Genomic DNA, 22,054 nt, shown 5'->3' on the forward strand with positions numbered 1-22,054 from the left:
TGGAGTTCTATTCAGGAGCCTTTATTTTTAAAGCTTAAAATATGCAAATGATGAAAAAGTACGTGGACATGATAAAGAAGTTGGATAAGTTTACATAGTAACACTACAGACAACCCAGTTGGGAAGTAATGCAGCACTAATAGCAGCTACAAGCAATCAATCATCAAGCAACCAAGCTTGCCTAATTCTAGGTCAAAATTCTCATCCATTAAGTATATAACTGCAATTGACAACAGGATTCCAGTCAGGTACAGTTTACAGTATTGATAAAGTTACTTTTTAAAATACAGATTTACAGATTGGTGTTTCAATTATGTGCTCATTCTGCTTACAATTAAAAATAAATATTTTATGTTGTGTACAGTGCTCTTCAATAGAGGTCTCAACAACCCTAACATTTCTTACCAAAAGCTCCTGCGAGGTAGGTATATTATCATCCCCATTTTACAAATGGAAAAGATATTTGCCCAGAGTTTCACAGTTAGTATCAGAGTCAAGAACATGTCACCTGGCTCTGAACCAAACTTGTTCCACTAGGCAATCCCCCTTTTTAAGTTATACTACTGCAGGTCAAAAAAGTTACTTTAAAACAACATATATATTAACATTACAATATAGCATTTTGTAATAAACCAATACAGTATAGCTCAAGTACCATTCCTCTCCACCACCACTAATTCTTTCTCATGGAGATAACCAAAATAATTATGGGTAAATAAGAAGCAGTTTTAAAAAGTATGCACTGTAATAGCAGACATGCAAGTGACTGGAAGTATGTTTCTGTTCATAAAGAACATCAAATGTTATTTCTCCAGTGCCAACTTATACAGGTACTAGGACCATGCGCACCATATGTTAGCTTAAGATGGTAGGCATATCTTCCATTATGCAATTCAGTGTCAATAACTCGTCAATCTCAGTAATTACTATACGTATCTTTCTCCAATTTTGTATTATAATTGAGAACTACTTCCCTCTATAAAAACTCTCAGAACATTTTCGGAGCTACACATTCAGCACCCACATCCACCAAGTGAGAATCTTGATTAAGACAAACACATATGATTTCAGGTTTTAACACAGATCTGTTTTCAAGTTTTATAATAAAGTGACTAACTCCAGTATTGGGACTGACAGAAGACAGTTGAGTCTTTGTTAAACTTGCTGGCAAAGTACACTTGAGATCTGAAACAAAATAACCAATCCAGTTCCTCATGTAGGCTCCATGACTCACCACTAAGATATTGGCATCTAATAACAATTTAGAAGCTTCACCATTATCAGAGCTAAGTTTACGTACACCGCAGTGATCTGTCCAAGGAAAAACTGACTCTTCTTCACACGTTCCTGAGCTTCTGCTTGCTGCCCCATGCATCTCTTGATCTTTCTGTTCCAGTTCAACAGCTAGCTGACATAGAAATTCAAAAAAATCCCTTGCACGTTCTCTTACCTGAAGAGAAAGGTCATAATAGTATGTTGTGAAGAATGAAAGAAACTTCAGGTTTCAAGAACCTGAGATATTACTACTTCAATCAAGAGATTTATCACAGACAAGACTTAGAAATCAGAGGTTAAGTCACTGAATGCTGTTAAGAACTTCTTTGCCCTTCAAAGACAAGGTTGAAAGCAATTGCCATCAGCCTTCTGCATACAACAGCTTCACAAAGCTCAGAATCAATATTTTACCTCTAAAGAAATTCTCCAATGGGTAGCCACTACCATTGGGTCAAACAGTGTTTTTAGCTTGGAAAAATAACTACTTTTTATTGGACTAAGCTTTCAGTAAGATGACCCTAAATAAGCAATAGCTATATCTGCCCTAATATAATGGCCTAGAAACTGGGGCCCAAATATGTAAATGTCATACTTCATCCAGTGTTTCTCCTCCAGAAGGTGTGAATGTAGGACATTGCTCTCCTGCAGCCTTTGCCATGGCCTTGAGGTCAGTCAAAGGCCTTCCTTCTGCAACACCATATTTCTGTAAGAGACAAATTGCAAAGAATTTAGCAACATACAGCACTTCCAATGCAAACATCCCTCACCCAAATTTATTTTCTAGATTCTCTAGTGTAACATGCAAGCTTAACTACTCTTCACATTTTATCACAGTGTTGGGAGAGGAGGTGCCTTTAAATATACATTGGACTCATATATTCTTGACACTCATTTCTACTACACAAAATTCTTAGTATACAAAATTCAACTGAGGTTACATTGCGAGCACCTCACAGGAGGATAAACTCCATTTACTCTCCATTTGCAGAAGTATTACAAGAAATTCTTTCTCAAAGAAACAAATATTTTCTCTACAGACCTCTGTAACCTCCACAAGAGAGAAGGAATTCTATTCCTCCTTTTTTTCAGGATGTACATTACTTCTATGAACACAGTTTTTAGAAAAAAAAGAAGAAAAAAATGACCTTAAAAACAATATGCAAATGAACAAACACAACATGGAATTAATGATTTTCAATGGCACTTTTATTCCTAACGTCTCCAAGTGAAATGCTTATATGAGAAACACCACAAACAACACATATATAGTAACTAGTCATTCTGCATCAACGGTAGTCACCTTATAAATTAATATTTATAATCTCTAATGTACTGTAGAAGAGATACAATTGGATGTGTATTACCATTTTTTATCTTGAACATATCTCCAGGGCACATCTCTTAACAGCAGCAATACAGCTTAACATTTCTACCACTTAAGATTAATGCTTCACTATGATTAGCAGATGAAAAAATGTATTCAAGTAGATAGCTTTGGTCCACTCTTGGAAGGTCTGAAGTCATCGAAAGCACTAGAGTTATGAATATTTTGATAAAAGCAAGAACTTTTGCTCTAATGTCAAAACCCTCAGCTATGCACATTTCACAGATTGAGATGCTGATGACTGCAAAACAGACATATGCTTATGACTGAGACTTTTCTGATTTCTATGCTGTGTACATGCAGTTTGCTGCCATAATAACATATTACAGTCTTCAGAATCTAACTGTACTGAAGCACATTTACTTTAGATTCTCAGTTCCTTTTCCTAAAGCAAAATTCACTGTTTAAGAATTTTAAGAAAGATATAAAGAAGTAAATTCTCAGAAACTACTGAAAAGAAGATTCTAATCTTGAAGATTTTTCTGGATTTCTCTCATGAATGCAAGCCATAAGAGAATAAAGCTTTTTCAGTAGAATCAGCGACATACATTCTTATAAAGGACTTAGCTTCTTTTCATGCTATTCAAACTAAATTTCAGTTATTTACAGCATTGCCCTAAAAACTGTAGCCTGCAGAAATTTAGTGGAACTTCTGTTCATCAGTACAAACACCAGGAAAGGAAAAAAAAAGTAACATAAGTTAAGATTATACCTTGTAGAACTCCGTATCACAGCCCAAAATATTCCTGAAAATAGCAGGTGATTAAGCGATTAAAGAAGATTGGGAGGCATGTAACTTGCTGATTTAAGGAGGTGGACCAGAATTTGTGACAAAGGTGTCACAATAGGAAATGGTGTGATCACATTCTGCTCTTTAAACACTTAACTGCCTGCTGCTAATGCCATCCCACTTCTGGTTTTGTAGCATTTCCTTATTTAAAATTCAGCTGATGCTGTTAGTGCAGCATCAGAAGGGTGATTAAAACTAGCAGAAACATACAACATCTCAGTTTGTTCTGATTAAAACATAGTTAAAAACAGACAGGTGTTACTACTATGCCTGTAATGAGGCAAAGGGGTTAATCAGGAAAGAAGATTGTTCCATGACTAGCAGAAAGTTTTCAAATAGTCTCCATGCAAATTAAAAGGTATAAACAAAAAGTTGTACCATCTGACTAGAGAAGAGAGGCAGAGGGAACATCTTTATATACAGGGCTAGGAAACATAAAAGTAATTCTCTCCACATGCAAGCCATACAATACTTAATTCAGAGCATCACAGTTACATCACTATCACTAAATTTTGTCTTTCCTTTGGAATTTTGAAATCAGATGATTTTTATTATCAAAAGTAAAGAAATAAATTCTCAGTGACGAAAAACACATCATACAGCACTCTCCACTGCTAAATCTACCTTTTACTAAATCAAGATCAGCAACAAATTGCATTTTCAATATTCAATATTTAAGCAAACTCTTATTGCACTTACTCTCTCTCGAAGTCTTGTATCACACTTGATTTCCAAACCTTTGCAGAACTTATTTTTTCCTATAATTGTGGCAGCAGTCTAAAAAGTGAATATACAGTTACATCAATGAACTGTTCTGTTTTCCCATGGGATGCATAAACTATATTACAACACCACATCCAGTGTGAATTACATTAGTAGTACCCAAGATCCCAAGTACACAAGATTTCCAGCTAGTAGTGTCAAAATTGTATATATCGCCTGTGTGAGGTCATAAAAAGAGAAAAGATGCAATCTTCTGAAAGACCTTTCTCAATTCAAACTGCAGAACAATTGGAGACACTTAGTGCCCACAACAGCGGTATGATTTAGTGTGATAAATGTCACATTTCTTATTATGCATGCTGCCATTCACAAAGGTATGGCAGTAGAGGTTGAACCTCCACATCAATATTCCATTTAATTTTGTTGCCGTGCAACAGGCAGCAGCAGAGGAGTAGTCTGACAAAATGACATCTGATAAGGAAGTGCATGTGAAGCAAAGGTGTGTAACAGGATTCCTCCATGTGGAAAAAAATGGAACACAGTGACATTTATCAGTGCTTGCTGAATGTTTACAGAGACTAAGCAGTGGGTGTTAGCACAGGGAGGCAGTAGTTAGTGCGTTTCACGCATTAGCAACAGTGAAAGACAGAAAGACAGCTTGTAGAAAGACAAGCCAACCATACAGATTTTGATGAGTATGGATGGCATGCAGGCTCTTGTTCATCACTGGAGAAAATACATAGCTAACAGGGGTGACGATGTTGAAAAATAGCATTTTGTAGCTCTATCAAAACTGTTATTGTGCGCTTTGTATCTGTTATAATTTCCATGGAAATAACTAGAAGGCATTACTTTCAGAGAGATCTATGTTTTATGTGGGTTGTGCTTGCAATCAGTGCATTTCTAAAAACAGATCAGTTACTACAACTGACAAAAATACAGCATCTAACACATGAAATCAGTTTCTGGCAAGTGGCTTATCAATATACCTAAAAAAATCATAGAATCACCAAGGTTGGAAAAGACCTCTAAAATCATCAAGTCCAACCATCGCTAATATTTCCCACTAAGTCATGTCCCTCAGTACAACATCTAAATGTTTTCTGAATACCTCCAGGGATGGTGACTCCACCCTGGGCAGCTGTAAGAGATAATTCTTTTATATTACTGACTCAAAGTTTGCTGAGGAACAAGTCCAGGCAAGTCCTGGGCAAAGGAAGAGAAATCTGTCTGGAGGACACTGATGGACAGGTCCTGGCTGAGCGTTGTGAAATCCTTTAAGGAGCACAGATAGACAAGGCCAGGGGCAACGAGAGAGGGATAAACGGCTGATAATGGCCGGGAAACGGTCTTTTGTGTGGACTTATCTCGAGGAAGATTGGCCATCTCAGGAGGTACGCACATGACTCTTGCTCAAGCACCCAGGGATGTCACGTAGGCAGGAAAAAAGGAGGATAAAAGAGGGTCCAACAACCATGAGGATAGGTGTCTGACATCACATCCCTCACTACGAAAGCCCTTCGGCCTCGGACCATCGGAACGGCGTGCAACGGACTACTGCCGGATCCTGGTGGTGACTATCCCCGCTTTACGCAATTTCTTCTTTCTATCTATCGCCCGCCTTCCCTTCCCCATCACCCCAATCCGTAATAGTGTCCGTCCTCCACTTTCTTCATCTCCGTTATTAACATTTGTAATAAAATGGTCAGACCACAATTTGAACCGTTGTTTCTTAATCTCACGCCGGGCATACATATTTCAAAGAATCTCTTCTCCCTCCTATAAATTGGAGCGAGACAGCAGCCTGGTCCAGCACCTGAACACCCTCTCAGAGAAATGTTTCTTAACATCCTACCTGAATCTCCCCTATACTCTTGAATTTAAAGTGGAAGAAGAGTATTTGCTGACAATACACTGAAGTGGCAGCCTTGATGTTAGAGAGGAGACACACACTGGCTGATACACTTGAAAGAAAAAAATTAAAAAAATCTAGGTAATTATATTCACCTGTTTTTTGGTAGCATGGCCAAAAAGAGACAGAGAAAACCCAAAGGATTTTGTTTACTTTTAACAACAGACTGGATGTCTTGAGTTCTGTGCTGTACATTTCTTTTCCAAGGAAGCATGTGGTTTTGGGGATGCAAGGAGGCTAATAAGGCTAATAAAGAAACCTGATCAAGAGGAAATTCTGATACAATTTTGTAAAAAGCATTGCTTAGTATGGGCTCTAGTATGCTGGATACTTCTGAGTGCACAGGCAGTAATGGGAACTAAAGGATGGCTAACGTGCTCCTGTTATATGTACCACAAAATATTAAGGCGGTATGGATTCACACAGATACTGACTAGTAATAACATCTAGAAATCCTTAGCAAAGGTCCACATCTACTCAAACAGATATCCAATGAGCTTATTTTGAAAAGACTCCTTGGATTCTGTCAAATAATAACCATCTTTATTGTACTACTAAGATTATATGTCTTATTGAACATACTGCTTATGAAAGACTTTCTACTGCAACTTTAAATTTCTGTCATAAAATACTATCATAATTCAGACAGGCTTGAATCAATTTCCTTGTATATATGAATAGTATAGTTAATTGCATGATTATATCCAGAAATTTCTCCAGAATGGACATTTGTTCAATACTTAGAATAGACTACGTTCATTTACTATGCACAAATTCATACTCGGAACTGGAAATATTAAACATGAAGCCTCATGATCCATCTACTTTAATGAAAATCTGCTCTGCATACTAACCTCCCTCCACCTTTCCTACACCATCCATTCCTAAATACTAGTCTGTTTCAGAAACATTACTGAACTTTCACAGTATCACAGTGATAGAAGGGATATTAGCCCCATTTTATACATGAAAAGGACTCAACATTTTTCTACTATTCTTTTCAAGACCCAGCTTGTTCCAGCCCTGAATCTACTTTCACTATTGCTAAGTTTTTGTCCCAGTGACAAGATCATAACTGTGAGCCCCATATTCTCCTATAGACTTCTGCATTGCATTCTGCTTATCTTATAGCTATTTTGGAGATGTGCTCTGTTCATACCAACTCCCAGTCTTTCTGATCAGTTCTTTCTAATTTTCACATTCCAGGTCTGTCAGCTCTCATCCATACTGCTAATTTCTGGAGCTAGTCTTTGACTCCTCACTCCTGCTCTCTCAAACTGGCCTCCCTTCAATGCCACTCTCTCCATGTCCTGTACATGCTCACTTATGCATCTCTGTTAGTTCTGTATAATTTCTGTCCAGCTAGTATGCCTTTCTTTTCATTTCCTACTTGCTTTTCTCCTATCCTGCTCAAGCTTCAATGTTCAGCTGCCAGGCAGAGGCAGTGGCCAGAGGACAGCATGTAACTCCTAGTTCCAGTAATGAGTACATGTGCTGACCCACAAATGATAAAGGAGACATTGCAAGAAAAACTAAACTTAATCACTAACAGTTTTGACTTTCTCTCCCCGCCTTTTTCAAGGCAAATTGCAAACTTCTCACATATGAGTTGTGAAGTGACAGTGTAGTAAAGCACACTCTTCACAGATCTGCAGCTGCCAAAGAATAAAGTTCCAAACAAATGGGAACTGCAGCCCTATGCATCATTGAAAAAGCTTCTACAAAGTCTGAACAGCTGTTCAAAAGAATGGTAAAACATGCTCCCTTTATGCAAAGGACATTTTCTATATTAAAAGAGTGCAAATCCTACTCAGGGAAAAGGCTTTCTCTAATGTAAGAATAAAAAAAAAAAGCTTACAAAACTAACTCTCAAAAGGCTGAGCATTTCAAAAAGTATTTCCCGAAGGTGGGCACATAGCACACAAAGTCTTAAGAATATTAAAAAAACACTTAATAATATTTTTAAAAGTAATTACCACTATTAATATGTTTAGAGAAAGTGACCTGTCAAGTAGTCATTATTATGCAATTTCAAAATATCTCCTTATTGCACTCCTCTCCACCACTTCTAGCATGTTTTCTGCTTGTATTATACTGCTACAAGTAGGACTGAGGTGAAACAAAATAATCTATGATAAAAATAAAAGAGATCTTAACCTAGATTTTGTTGCTCTTGTTTACAACATGGCTTTACAGTCTCTTGAAGCAGCACAACTGAAAAAAAAAAAAAGTAAGGAAACAACACTTTCAAGAATTTCTTAGTTTCAACCATGTGAAACCTTCTCACATCCTGAAATCAGAGTATCAGTAACAGGAGACAGAAATAATCATAGGGCTTGCATTGCAAATGTGATCTTCAAAGAACAGCTAGTTGATCAATGCTACCACATACAAAATTTCTGTTTTCTCCCATTATTTTTTTTTTAATTTTATAATCTTGCACACAAAATTACATACAATTCCACTCAGTAACTGAAAGTGTTTCTTCTTTAATTTATTAGAATACCATATCAAAGTGACAGATATGACATTATGTTCTTGCCAAAATCCAATGTCTCTGCACATTTAATGGTACTTGTACAGACTTTACCTGAAGACTTGATTTTTGCTTAATTGGTCCACATTCTTTTGAAAAACACAATAGCTGCAATACATAAAAGAGTACAAACAATATCCTCACCAATTTGCTTTGTTCCTTCAAAACAAACAAACAAACTGACTTCGGTCTGTGATACCTTTAAAAAGGCAAAATCCCAATTACTCCTTTACCAAGAAGGCATATGCACATACAAAATAATGGCAAATCTATAGGAGAAACACTGCACAACATTCTGTGAGTTGTGAGTTCCTAAACATGCTGTATGCACTGAAGTTTCCATACACACAGAGGCCTTACAAAATTCTATACAACTCAACCTTCAGTTCTAAATCCATTAGAATAGCCTGTGCCTCTCCTTCATGGTATTATTTTTGTATCAGCAATAGCAAATAAGCACCAAAATGTGAAGCCTATAATTATATTCAGTTTCCTCAAGAAGCACTTGCCTGCTTTGCTCGAAGGAGGTCACTTGAGAAGACATGAGTAAACTTTACATTACTGAGAAATAAACCAGCAGCATCTGCTTGTTTGAAACCAGTCGGAGAGAGCGGCTCATCTATTCCTTGACCTACAAAACAAAAAACCATCAACATTAAAGCATGCAAATTTCAAGTCATTTATCAGTTTAGCAAGCAAAGTTGAGAAAATCTACTCAGGCACACTATGAGGCATGCTCCAAAAGTAATGCCTTATATTTTATTATGTTGGCCCACAATGTCAGAAGCAGATGTCAGTGGTATGGCAGTAGAGGTTGAACCTTCCTGCCAGTATTCTGCTACACCTTGTTGCCTTGCAACAGACTGCAGCAGAGGGAAACTGTGTGTGACATGGAAGTGTGTATAAAGCAAAGGGGTGTAACTGAATTCTACCGTGTGAAAAAGTGGCACGCAGTAAGATTCATCAGTGCTTGCAGAACATTTATGGAGTCCAGAAAGAGGATGTTAGCACAGCGAGGTGGCAGATAGTGTGTTTCAGCAGTGGCAACAGCAGTAGTGGGTCAGTTCCACTTGTGCAGATTTTTATGAGCACAGCATGCAGGCTCTTATTCATCGCTGGCAAAAATGCACGGTACATGGTGGTGACTATGTCAGAGTTTTATCATTGAGAATTTGCTCTATCAAATAGTGCTATCGTGTTCTTGGTATCTGTTGTCATTATTACTTTCAGACAAACCTACATAAAATACCTCTCGTTCTGCAAGTGGAGTGCAGTGACTATTCCTATGGTCACGTAGTATGAAGAAAGTGAGTACAGGCTAGAAAGATAGAAGGACCATTTACTGATGATATTAATGTACATACGTATGAGAAATATAAACATGAAAACTTTTAAACATGAATCAGAGAGCTACATTTTCTAAACATGAGTAGTCATTTCAGATCACTTGTCCTTTCTAGCCTCTGCTAGGCTCCCTGCTAGAGGAGTTCCAGAATTGAAAGTCTGAAAATAGCTGTGACTGCAAATAAGAAAAAACAGACAATACAATTGAGATACTGTCCTTGATACTAAAATACACACACAGAAAAACATGCACATCAGGAGAGAGAAGTCCTAACAAACACGATATACTGTTTCCTCTGCATTCCCTAACAATGATAATGCCCCGAAGATGCGAAAACAAGAAGGGATTTTGTGTAATGCGGAAAGCAGCATGCCCTCTCTCTGCCAAAGACAGTTTCATGAGAATTTTAGAGTTGTTGTAAACACAAATTGTTGTAGTCTTTTCCTCTGCTCTACTGCACCTTGCAGGTTGATGCTAATGCTCATGCAGTTGCATAGCAAGTATGTTGATGTAACTGATCTAGCTGAAAAGTAACCCTTGCAAAAATGGTTTTTAGCTAGCATAATTTATGAAATGAACTGTCCCAAATGCTCTAAGAACGTGCTGAGAGAACCAGAACTTTGGTAAGCCAACATTTCATAGAATGATAGAATGGCTTGGGTTGGAAAGGACCTCAAAGATCATCTAGTTCCAAAACCCCTGGCCACAGGCTGGGCTTGCTGATCGCTAGACTAGACACTAGACAAGGTTGCTCAAGGATCCATCCAGGCTGGCCTTGAACACTTTCAGAGATGGGGCATCCACAAACTAAAGCAGCCTGTTTCAGCATCTCACCACCCTCTCCATGAGAAACCTCCCCAACAAACCTCCCCTCCTTTAGTTTAAAACTATTCCTGCTTGCCCTATCACTATCTACCTGTGTAAAAAGTTGTTATCCCTCCTGCTTATTGTGTCCTGTTAAATATTGGAAGGTCTCCCAGAGCCTTCTCTTCTCCACACTGAATAAGCCAAGCTCCCTCAGCCTGTCTTCTGGGGATGTACTCCAGCCCTCTTATCACCTCTGTGGACCTCCTTTGGACCTTCTCCAAAAGCTCCACATCTTTCCTGTGTGCAGGGCCCCAGACCTGGATGCATGTTCTGATTTTTATCAGTATTCCATATCATGACATCATGCGGTAAGCAGTTCAGGGAGCTGCATTTCCTGTTTCCTAGTTCCTGACAGTCTCAGCTATTTGCACTTCCTGGGTCCTAGCTCCTGCCAGTCTCACTTATTCTCATATGGGTTCTGGCTCTCTGAGAGGACAGTATGACGAGGAGAGACAGACTACAGTTCCCCAAAGTCTCCAGTACTCCCCATGTGATTTCCCATTCCAAGTGGTAAGAGAGAACCTTTTCTTTCTGGACACAGCAGACAGCAGCACAGTCAGAAATCCTTTCCTATTTGTTTGTTAATCACAATTCTCATTTTATATCATTATCTTAGATTATTTTACCATTTGTAGTAAATTATTTCTCTCTTCTTATCTTAACTGTGTTGTCTCCTCCTTTTTTGTCTCCCTGAAAAGGGCAAGAGAGCATAGAAGAGGCCAGGAAGCCCCTGTCCAAACTGTGAAAATGCATCCAATTATGGGGCTTCACAAGGTCAGAGTATAGAGGAACAATCACCTCCTTCACCCTGTTGGTCACTTCTCTTTTAATGCATCCCAGGAAACTGTTAGCCTGCCAGGCTGCAAATACACACTGCTGATTCATGTTCAGTTTTTCATCAGGTTCCCTAAGTCCTCCAACTCAGCAGGGCTGCTCTCAATGAGTTCTTCTCTCAGTCTGCACACAAATCTGGGATTGGATCAAGTGCAACATCTTGCACTTGGCCTTGTTGAACCTCATTACATTTACATGGGCCCACCCTATGAGTTTGTCTACGTCCCATTGGATGGCATCACTTCCTTCTGTCATATTGACTGACCACTACGCTTGGTGTTGTCTGCAGCTTTGCTGAGGGTACACTCGACCTCATCATCTATGTCATTGATAAGAATGTTAGAGAGTACTGGTCCCAAGACTGAACCCCGAGGGACACCACTCGTGACTGGCCTCCACCTGGACATAGAGCTGTTGACCACAAATCTCTGTCTGTGACCATTCAACGTACTCCTCACCCAACTGAACAATCTACCCTTCAAACACCTATCTCACCAAATTATAGATAAGGATGTGATGCAGGACCATATCAAAAGCTTTGCAAAAATCCAAGTAGATAACTGCTTTGTCTAAAAACTGTGTTCTATCTAGTACTGAACAATTCATGTACATTTAAACAATCTTCACAACAGTGGTCTGGGATATCATGCCATTACCACAGATGTTGCTAATCTGATTACAGGTAACTTCTTTCTGCACTTTAGTGAAAGGAACTGTGACACCACTGTTAAAACCAGAAATGCACCACTCTACACTGACATTATGCAGAAACTGAATTAGAAACTTTCCATTTTCCACAACTATCAAGCTAACATTTGGATCCACTAATAAAGGCATTTTTCTAGCATAAAGTAGACAATATTTCTCTGTAACAATATGTAGGTCATTCTGAAAGTAATATCTCCTATTTATTTCCATGGAAATGACAACAGATACCAAGAACACGATAACACTACTTGATAGAGCAAATTCTCAATGATAAAACTCTGACATAGTCACCACCGTGTACTGTGCATTTTTGCCAGCGATGAATAAGAGCCTGCATGCTGTGCTCATAAAAATCTGCACAAGTGGAACTGACCCACTACTGCTGTTGCCACTGCTGAAACACACCATCCGCCACCTCGCTGTGCTAACATCCTCTTTCTGGACTCCATAAATGTTCTGCAAGCACTGATGAATCTTACTGCGTGCCACTTTTTCACACGGTAGAATTCAGTTACACCCCTTTGCTTTATACACACTTCCATGTCACACACAGTTTCCCTCTGCTGCAGTCTGTTGCAAGGCAACAAGGTGTAGCAGAATACTGGCAGGAAGGTTCAACCTCTACTGCCATACCACTGACATCTGCTTCTGACATTGTGGGCCAACATAATAAAATATAAGGCATTACTTTTGGAGCATGCCTCTTATTTAGCACTTCATTGTTGATTATGGGACTTCTCATTTTGCAGGGAAGAATAATTTTCAATCTCACAGAAGCTAATAGAATAGCTGATACTAACCTTGAAGTATCTTGTCTTTGTTGTATCTTGTTTCTCCACTGAAAGAGATAATAGAAAAAAAAATCATGACTTAATAATTTTAATCAAGGTTCACAAACAGTTTGCTATATGCCAAATGGAAAGAGTCTAAATATAAATAACGATGTACAGTATAGTACAGCCTCCTTTCAAAAGGATATATTTGAAGAGTTTAAAATAAAATCATTTTCAAGTAGTCAACTCCAAGCCTGACATCAGTATTTACTAAGATATGAAACAATAAGGAAAATAGTATCTTAAATTCATCATAATTGGAGCATAATTTATCTACTAAAGTGACATTTCCTCATTGGAGAGAGGGAAGAAGTAGGAAGACTCCGTAGTCCTCTATTGTACTAGCCAACAGGATTTCTGTGCATTAGAGGGAAGCCAACTCAAGAGATAGCAAAGATAGCATCAGAGCAGGCAGCACACTTTGAATAAGCATAGCATAAGGCAGAGCTGCAGAAAAACTAATAGAATGAACATCACTGCTTTAGAATCACAAAACATTCCAAGTTGGAAGGGACCACACATGATAACCAAGTCTAATTCCTGACTCCAAACAGTACTACACAAAAATCAGATCATATGAATGAGAGCATCATTCAGACACTTATTGAACTCCGGCACATTTGGTATCATGACCACTGCTCTGGGGAGCCTGTTCCAGGGCCTGACTACCCTCTCAGTGAAGAACCTTATCCCAGCATCCAACCCGACCTTCTCCTGTTCCAGCTTAATGCTGTTCCCTCGAGTTCTACTGTTGGTCTACAGAGTGAAAAAAATCAGTGCCAGCCCCTCCATTCCTCCTCACAAGGAAGTCGTAGGCCACAATGAGGTCTCCCCTCACTCCCTTCTTCTCTGGGCTTAACAAATCAAAGGGACTTTATCTGATCCTCATACGTCTTCTCCACCAGACCCATCACCATCTTTGTAGTCCTCCTTTGGACACTCCAATAGTTTTATGTCCTTTTTGTTCTGTGGATCCCCAAACTGCACACAGTACTCAAGGTGAGGCCACAGTGGTGAAGTGTAAAGCGGGACAATCACTTTCCTTTGACCAGCCAGTAGTGCTGATGCATCCCAGGATGCAGTTGGCTTTCCTGGCTGCCTGGGCATACTGTTGACTCATATTCAACTTGTTGATCAAGACCCCCAGCGTCTCATTCCCTAGTCTGTATGTATAACCAGGGTTGCCCCTTCCCAGCTGCAGAATCCAGCACTTGCTCTTACTAAACTTCGTACAAGTGGTGATTGTCCAGCTCTCTAATTTGACTCGACCTCTCTGCAAGGCCTCTCCATCCTCAATGGAGTCAACAGCTGCTACCAATTCAATATCGCCAGTAAACTTGCTCAAAACACATTCTTGTCCTACATTCAAGTTGTTTATGAAAACTTCTTAAAGAGAACTTGCTCTGAAATGGAGCCCTGGGGATCCCCACTAGTGACTGGCTGCGAGCCAACCGTTTACTCTAACTCTTTGGACCCGAATTGTCAGCCAGTTGTGCCAGTAATGTGTCACATTACGTTTTTGTCTAGCTGCAGGCTGGACATCTTGTCCAGAAGGATACTGAGAGAAACAGTACTGGAAACTTTACTGAAATCCAAAAAGATAACATCAGCTGACTTCCCATGATCAACTACATGGGTGACCTCATCATAAAAGGAAGCTAAGTTGGTTAAACAGGACTCTCCTCTCATGAACCTGCATTGACTGCGACCAGTGTCTACACTGCACTTCACGTGTTCTTCAACAGCTCTAGCATGCTTTTCTCTGTAATTCTACCAGGCACTGAAGTGAGACTGACAGGCCTGTAATTGTCAAGGTCTTCTTTCTTGCCCTTCCTGAAAATTGGAACGTTTGTAGCTTTCAGTCAACTGTGACCTCTCCACATTCCCAAGACTATTGAAAAATAATTAAGATAGTTCTTCTGATGACATCAGCCATCTCTCTGAGTACCTAGGAATGAATCCCATCGGACCCTGTGGACTTATATTCATCCAGGTATAGCAGCAAATCCTGCATAAGCTCAGGGCTGTCTGGGAGTTGGTTGTTATCACAGCCACAGTCTTCTGACTTGGCGCACTGGGAGTGCTAGAACCTATCATCAGTGTTGAAGACAGTGGCAAAGAAAGTCTTGGAAGTCTTTCCTTAGTGTATGCCCCTGTTTGTAAGGTGACCATTCTCACCAAGTAATGAACCAATGTTCTCTCTGGCCCTCCTTTTGTTGTTAGCATATTAAAAAAAAAATCTTTTTATTTTCCCTCACAGTATTGGCAGCTTCAGCTCTGAGATGGTACCTAAAAATGATGTACCCCTTTCAAAAGCAGTTTCCCAGGAGACCTTACTAACTCATTCCCTGAGCAGCCTGAAATCTGCTCTTCTCTTATCTAGGGTTAAGGTTTTGCTGGCAGTTCTCCTATTACCACCAAGGATTTTAAATTTGATTATCGTTACTATGGCCAGGACAGTCACCAATTTCCATTTCACGCATGAGACCTTCTCTGTTCAGAAGCAACAGACCTAGGAGGGCAACTTTCCTCATCAGATCCCTTAGTACCTGTACCACGAAGTTGTCACTGAGGTGTTTTAGGAATCTACTGGACCTGCTTGTGTCAGCTGTGTGGTGCTCCCAGTTAACATCTGGTAAGTTGAAGTCTCCCATAAGGACAAGAGGGGTTGATATAGATGTCTCTCTTAGTTCCTTAAAGAATAATCAATCAGTATTGTTATCCTAGCTGAGGCTCTCAACTGTGTCACCACCAACTGACAGCTCCATACCATTCTGCTCCTTGATTATATACAGCACCACTTCCCTGCCTCTCCTCCCTGCCTGTCTCTTCTGGAAAGTCTGTAGTCATCCACCACAGCACAACAGTCAGAGGACTCTTTCCAGCAGGTTTCACTTATACCAATGATGTTGTAGCTCTGTGACTGAGCCCAAGGCTTCTACTCTCCTTGGCCTGTTCTTTATGCAGTGCGCATTGGTGGAAAAACATTTCAGGTGTGCTTCATTGAACCAAGTGGAGCAGACTGAAGGATCTCACTAGCATGTAGCCCTCTGATTGTGATGTGCCACCTTGTAGTTTATTGCCAGCAGAGTATGTGTACTTCAGGTGAGTTAACAGTCTCACCCCCCAACCCTGACATGCTGCCCCTAGACTCATCTCTAGCAGGCCTGGTTTTATCCCCTTCCTTCTTTGAATCTCGCTTAAAGCCCTCTCAATGTTCCTATCATGGTTTCATGGTCTTCCATTGGTATTCCACATCATAACATCATGCAGTGCACTGGGATTTAAAGACTTTATGCTGCAGCTCCATGGATTTTTTACTTTTCCACTTTCCTGGTCTCAGAAGAGAAGCATGAACTACAATTTCCAGAAGACTTCATTTTTCCATTTCTGCTTTCCATTCGAAGGGAAATGTAAAGCAGACTCAAAATCATGAGACTTCCCTCTGTGCTCTCTGGCTACTTTGCCTACAGCACTGAAGACTTCAGTTTTGGAAACTCTCCCTGTTTTGCATTTTACTTTACTTATTAGCTTCAGTTTAAATCATATTATACTGTATTATCTCACATTCTGCTAGTACACTTAGTAAACTAAGTTTTTTTCCTTTAGCTCATCGCTGCTGTTTTTTCTCATTCAGGCCCATCTCCCTCCCTTTACCCTTTCCCTCCCCATACTTTCCTGGGGTGTGGATCTGTGGGTCCTGTTGCTCCCTTGTCACAGAACCAGGCCAAACTGTGACAGTTTCCCAACAACTCCTGAGCTAGTATCCCTTGAAACAGGTGAACTCCAACTGTCTCCAGCAGGCATGGTGCTGAATAAACCACCCTATGAAGGAGGAGAGGAGGAGAGGAGGAGAGGAGGAGAGGAGGAGAGGAGGAGAGGAGGAGAGGAGGAGAGGAGGAGAGGAGGAGAGGAGGAGAGGAGGAGAGGAGGAGAGGAGGAGAGGAGGAGAGGAGGAGAGGAGGAGAGGAGGAGAGGAGGAGAGGAGGAGAGGAGGAGAGGAGGAGAGGAGGAGAGGAGGAGAGGAGGAGAGTTCCTCCAATATCACCAGCTGTTAGCCATACCTGCATTGGATGGATTTTCCTGTTCCTTTCAGTATTTTTCACTGCCACTGAAGGGACTGAGGAGAACACCACCTACACTCCCACTCCTTCAACTAATAGCCCCAGTGCGCTGAAGTCCTTTCTGACAGTTGTCAGGCTTCTCCCAGCAACTTCTTTGCTGACTGCCTGAACTACAAAATCCGGTAATAATCAGAGTGCTTTGGAAATCAAAATATTCTATCTTGAACATCTTAAATTACATTTTTTTTTTTTCAGGAAAAGAGCAAGTAAAACTGCATGCAGATTTATTTAGAAGGAAAAATTTAATATGAACAAAGTTAAGCATGCTTTGTCGAGACACCTCACCTGAGTGAAATGTCAGTTGCTCAAGTTTTTGCAGCACTGAGGGCCAAACATGCTGCTTGCTTTTCAAATATCTATCAGCACCGCTGGGCACAAGTCCTCATGATGAACCCCAAATAGATAACCAAACACAGAAAGCAAGTACTTCTAAAAGAGAACACTGTATTTCACAACATGTTTTAAACTCTTCCTAGCAAACACAGCAGCAATTTAATCTTTCAGACTCTCCCCAAACTCTGACAGCTACTTTCAGTCTCCTGAGAAAAATGTAGCAGGCTGCACAGTCCTTCCTGTTGATCATCAATTTGGGGGTGGAGAAGAGCAATATTTGCTGTTTCCCAAGTAGCATAGCATACACAAGTGGAGTCTAACATCAGTCCATTTACTGATGAATTAATAAATTCCAAAGTGTCTGCAAGAGTCCTAGCTGAAGATCTCAAGTTTAACAAATTGTGTCAGGCCTTCATGCTTCCTAGCTGATGTAAAAGGCTGTAACTAGAACATTAAGTCATTAGATATAGGGTCTTTAAAGGAAGAGTAACTCTTAAAAGGAGGATAATTAGAAAATAAAAAGCTCCAGCTGCTCTAATCAAGTATTAACCTGTATTATGCTTAAGAGGAAAAACAAATCAAATTTTCATAAAAATTAAAACTGTTAACTTCTATCAATTTGAGAAAACTGGAGAGGATTATTCTAGTTAACTACAGGTCTTTGTTAATAGCCTGTTGAAGCTCAAAACTAACCTTAACAATTCCTTAGAAGTCACAAATGCCATTTAACATTTCACAGAAGAAAGGTTAGACTACCATTCCTAAATAAACTCTTCACCCCTGAGTGTGAAGAGTTCATCTGAGACCTTTTGGCAGGAGAAAGGTCTTATGACCAATCACCACAGAGTTCACAAACAGTGCTTACTAAATTTAGGTGTGATGTGGTACTTCACTCAAAGACTATTCTGACCCAGCTTGACTCAACAGTTAAGGACAGCATACCAGACCAGATTGGTGCACGCAGTGAATGCTAACACCACTAGAGGCAACACGGCCCATCTGGGTCAAGCGGTTCCCTGACCACAGCGCAGTACAACAGGCATACCGGCAGAGCTCAGAGCACTGGTACCACACCTTTACGAGCCAAGCACTGGCTCTGCTTCCTGGTGACGCTACTGAACTAGTGCAGCTCCACACCTACTTCGCAGACTTTTAGGGGAGCGGCGCTGCTGACAGCAAGCGGATCAGCGCTGAAAGAGGGTCTCCAGTGCCCGCACACAGCGCTTTGTCCCGGTAAGACCATTCTTTACACGAGGCAACGCCGAAAGAGACAAGGAGTGCCTGGCGTCCGGCCACTACCTGCTCAGATAACGGTCTCAACCGACACTCTACGGGAGGAGCGCCAGCACAGGAAACAGACCGCCCGTGGGGAGAAGGGCGGAAGTCCGTTAACGTCACGGTGCGTGCTGGCACCAGCGGCGGATGGGTGCATCGGGAAGACAGAGCAAGGGCAAAGGAAGGGTAAGCGCGCTCGCTCGTTCCCGTAGCGGAAGCGGCGAAGGAACACGGTGCAGCGGCAGTACTCACTGGCGGACGACGGTCAGCCCGAAGCGAACCATGGCACGGCCACACAGCTGGGCACGGGCCCTGCTCCCGGCTCCTCTGGTCTGCGCTGCGACGTCCGCCTCGCGCCCGACGGTGACGTCACAGGGCAGCTACCGCCGCACCTCCCCTCAGCGGCCGAGAGCACTCGGTCCTGCTTGAATGTTTTGAGACTTCAGCGCGCCGCGGAGCTAAGGTGTGCTGGGGGCATACTGCTGCTTGTGGGAAGCCTGCAGTTTCTTTCACACATGCAAACAAAAATAACTGTATTTAAAAAAGCCCTACTCCTTTGGCAGCTCCCAGAACACTTTTTGTAGGAACATTCATGACTACTTCCGTGCCTCCACTCCAAAAGCTCATTGCAAGGATAAGCACGTGCTCAGACACAGAATCACCTGCCCTGCTCTCACAGTGGCCTTTTCTCACATGCTGGGATATAATGCAAGAAGCAGTGCATGCATTCATTGTTGTAATATTTGGCAGAGGCTGTGGGTCCCAATGCAGATTCACCCATCGTTTGGCAGAAGAAAGCATGCTGGGGGAGAAACTCCAACTTAGTGTGGTGGTGGGTCCATCATCTAATGGAGGTGTGGGCTGCACCATGCCTTAGAAAAGGTGCTTAGAAAGCTACGTGTGAAAAATAGTTGCTTTTGAAAACTAAAAACAACAATAGGTACAGTCTGAAACATTTTAAAAGTCTCAAGGCACATATTCCGACTTTACAGTTATAATCAGTTGGGTGACTTCGCTCAGAGTAATATTTACAGTGGGTAAATTATGCCAAACACAGGTTGGTTAGAAGATTTGGAAGTCAAGTGGTGATTCCTCAGTGATTGTCAGCAGAGATGGAATTGGTTTCAAAGCAACTGCTTCAGACCAGCTGTTCACAAGGCAAAGCAGCGAGCAGTACAGGCACGCACCCGGCAGACATCCACAACAGCTGGGGCGAGGATGCTACTAGTCATGGAGTGGTTTGGAATGGACCTTGAAGACTACCTAGTTCCAATGTCTGCCATGGGCAGATGACACTTCCCACTAGAACAAGTTGCTCAAGGCCCCATCGAGCTTGGCCTTGAACACTTCCAGGCACGGGGCACCCACAGCTTCTCTGGGCAACCTGTTCCAGTGCCTCATGACCCTCTCAGTAAAGATGTTCTTCCTAAAGTTTAATCTAAATCTAACTTCTAGTTTAAAGCTGTTATGCCTTGTCCTATTGCTACACGTCCTAGTAAAAAGCCCCTCACCATATTACTGTAAGTCCCATTAGGTAATGTAAGGCTGCAGTAAGGTCTCCCTAGAGCCTTCTCTTCTCCATGCTGAACAACTCCAGCTTTCTCGTCCTGTTGTCATAGGATAGATGCTTCATCCTTCTGATCATCTTCAAGGCCCTCTTCTGGACCCCACTCCAACAGGTCTATGTCCTTCTAATGCTGGGGGGCCCAGAACTGAACGCAGTACTCTGGGGCGTTCTCCTTAGAACTGAATAGAGAGGGAGAATTAACTCCCTTGTTCTGCTGGCCATCTGTTCTTATGCAATTCTGAGCCTCCATGCCTTTTCTGAAAAATGAGGCAGAATGTGATCTTCTTCAGATCCTATTTACCCAAATCTTTTCAGTATACAGGATCTAGCTAGGAGATTGGTGGGATTGCTGCAGATTGATTTGTTGGAGGAAGGCCAGCTTTGCTTTGCAGCCATCACCATTCTTGTATGAAGAGAGGCAGAGTGAAAAGTAAACTAAACTGAACAATCCTACCCACCTACTTACCGCCTGCAAGGAACGTCTCTCACATAATCCATATCACAGTGATGTTTGGTAACTCAAGATTACAGCTGACATCTGAGCTACATAAAATAAATCAGCTCTGCTGCCTAGTATTCTTTCTGGGCCTACTGACAGCACTTGTGGGAAGATCCATCTGCATTCTGTAGTTCACATTCTTTTTGCCTATGTATTGCTCCCTACGTGAGTAAAGGGATTCTTTATTCAGTTGCTAGGGTTTGCCATTCAGACTCTCACTTTCCCTAGTGTGAGTAAGCAAAGCAAAAGAAAAGAAGTCTTAGGAAAACAGCAATTTGTTTTGCCATTCCTTTCCAACCTCCTGGTTTTGAAAAACACGTTTGTGAAAAAACACACATACATCTTGGCAACCTGCAAGGATACTATAGGGAAGATGTATTCTTTAACACTGAACAATGACCTTAAGTTGGAATGGAAAGGAAAGGTAATGGCCTTAGGTTGCACCGGGGTAAGTTTAGGTCGGATATCAGGAAAACCTTTACTGAAAGGGTTGTTAAGCACTGGAATAGGCTCCCCAGGGAAGTGGTTTGAGTCACCATCCCTGGATGTGTTTAAAAACCGTTTGGATGTGGTGCTGAGGGACATGATCTAGCGGAGGGTTGTTAGGGTTGTCTGGTTAGGTTGTGGTTGGACTCAATGATCTTTAAGGAAAAGACCTTAACCTGAGCAATTCTATGATTCTATGACCTACCTGCTGGTAAAATGACAAAGTAACAAAAGAGGTAACCAAAGATAATTATTTTCCCTTCAAAAATGTCAAGTTATATGGTTTACAGACAGTCTAACTAACCATAATATTAGTTGGTCAGACAGCTGAGTGTCTTTGCATTAGGATTTCACAACATAATAGAATAAATGAGTTGTGAAAAATGATTCTTGGTTGCCAGAGATCTGACCTAACTTTGAAACTGATTTGTTTTTTTAACATACACACACACAAAAAGTATAGAATTGAATATATACATATAATTACATATATATAATTGAAGACTAAAATATAATTTTCATTTTCTAGCAGCTTAAACCACATGATAAATAATACAGCAGCA

At 41.0% G+C, this 22,054-nt stretch overlaps 1 protein-coding gene and 1 long non-coding RNA gene across 4 annotated transcripts; one reads left to right on the top strand and one right to left on the bottom strand.

Annotated features, from left to right (window-relative positions):
• On the bottom strand, positions 1–19,304 carry TIGAR (TP53 induced glycolysis regulatory phosphatase). 3 transcript variants are annotated; one of them, XM_025142500.3, is made up of 7 exons: positions 19,192–19,304; positions 13,175–13,212; positions 9,130–9,251; positions 8,675–8,728; positions 4,149–4,226; positions 1,868–1,978; positions 1–1,450 (listed from the first exon to the last, which is right to left on the bottom strand). In XM_025142500.3, exons 1-7 carry the CDS (start codon positions 19,221–19,223, stop codon positions 989–991), a joined length of 897 nt encoding a protein of 298 aa, XP_024998268.2. In that variant the 5' UTR covers positions 19,224–19,304; the 3' UTR covers positions 1–988. The 3 variants fall into 3 exon arrangements, with proteins under 3 accessions (XP_024998268.2, XP_417232.2, XP_024998275.2); XM_417232.8 differs by lacking the exon at positions 8,675–8,728; XM_025142507.3 differs by lacking the exons at positions 4,149–4,226; positions 8,675–8,728.
• On the top strand, positions 19,061–21,106 carry LOC112530139. The gene is made up of 2 exons (XR_003071522.3): positions 19,061–19,402; positions 19,997–21,106. It is a non-coding gene; the product is annotated as an uncharacterized LOC112530139 (long non-coding RNA).
• The last annotated feature ends 948 nt before the right edge of the window (positions 21,107–22,054 follow it).

This window comes from Gallus gallus, chromosome 1 (genome assembly GCF_016699485.2).
Source record: "Gallus gallus isolate bGalGal1 chromosome 1, bGalGal1.mat.broiler.GRCg7b, whole genome shotgun sequence".
NCBI lineage: Eukaryota > Metazoa > Chordata > Aves > Galliformes > Phasianidae > Gallus > Gallus gallus.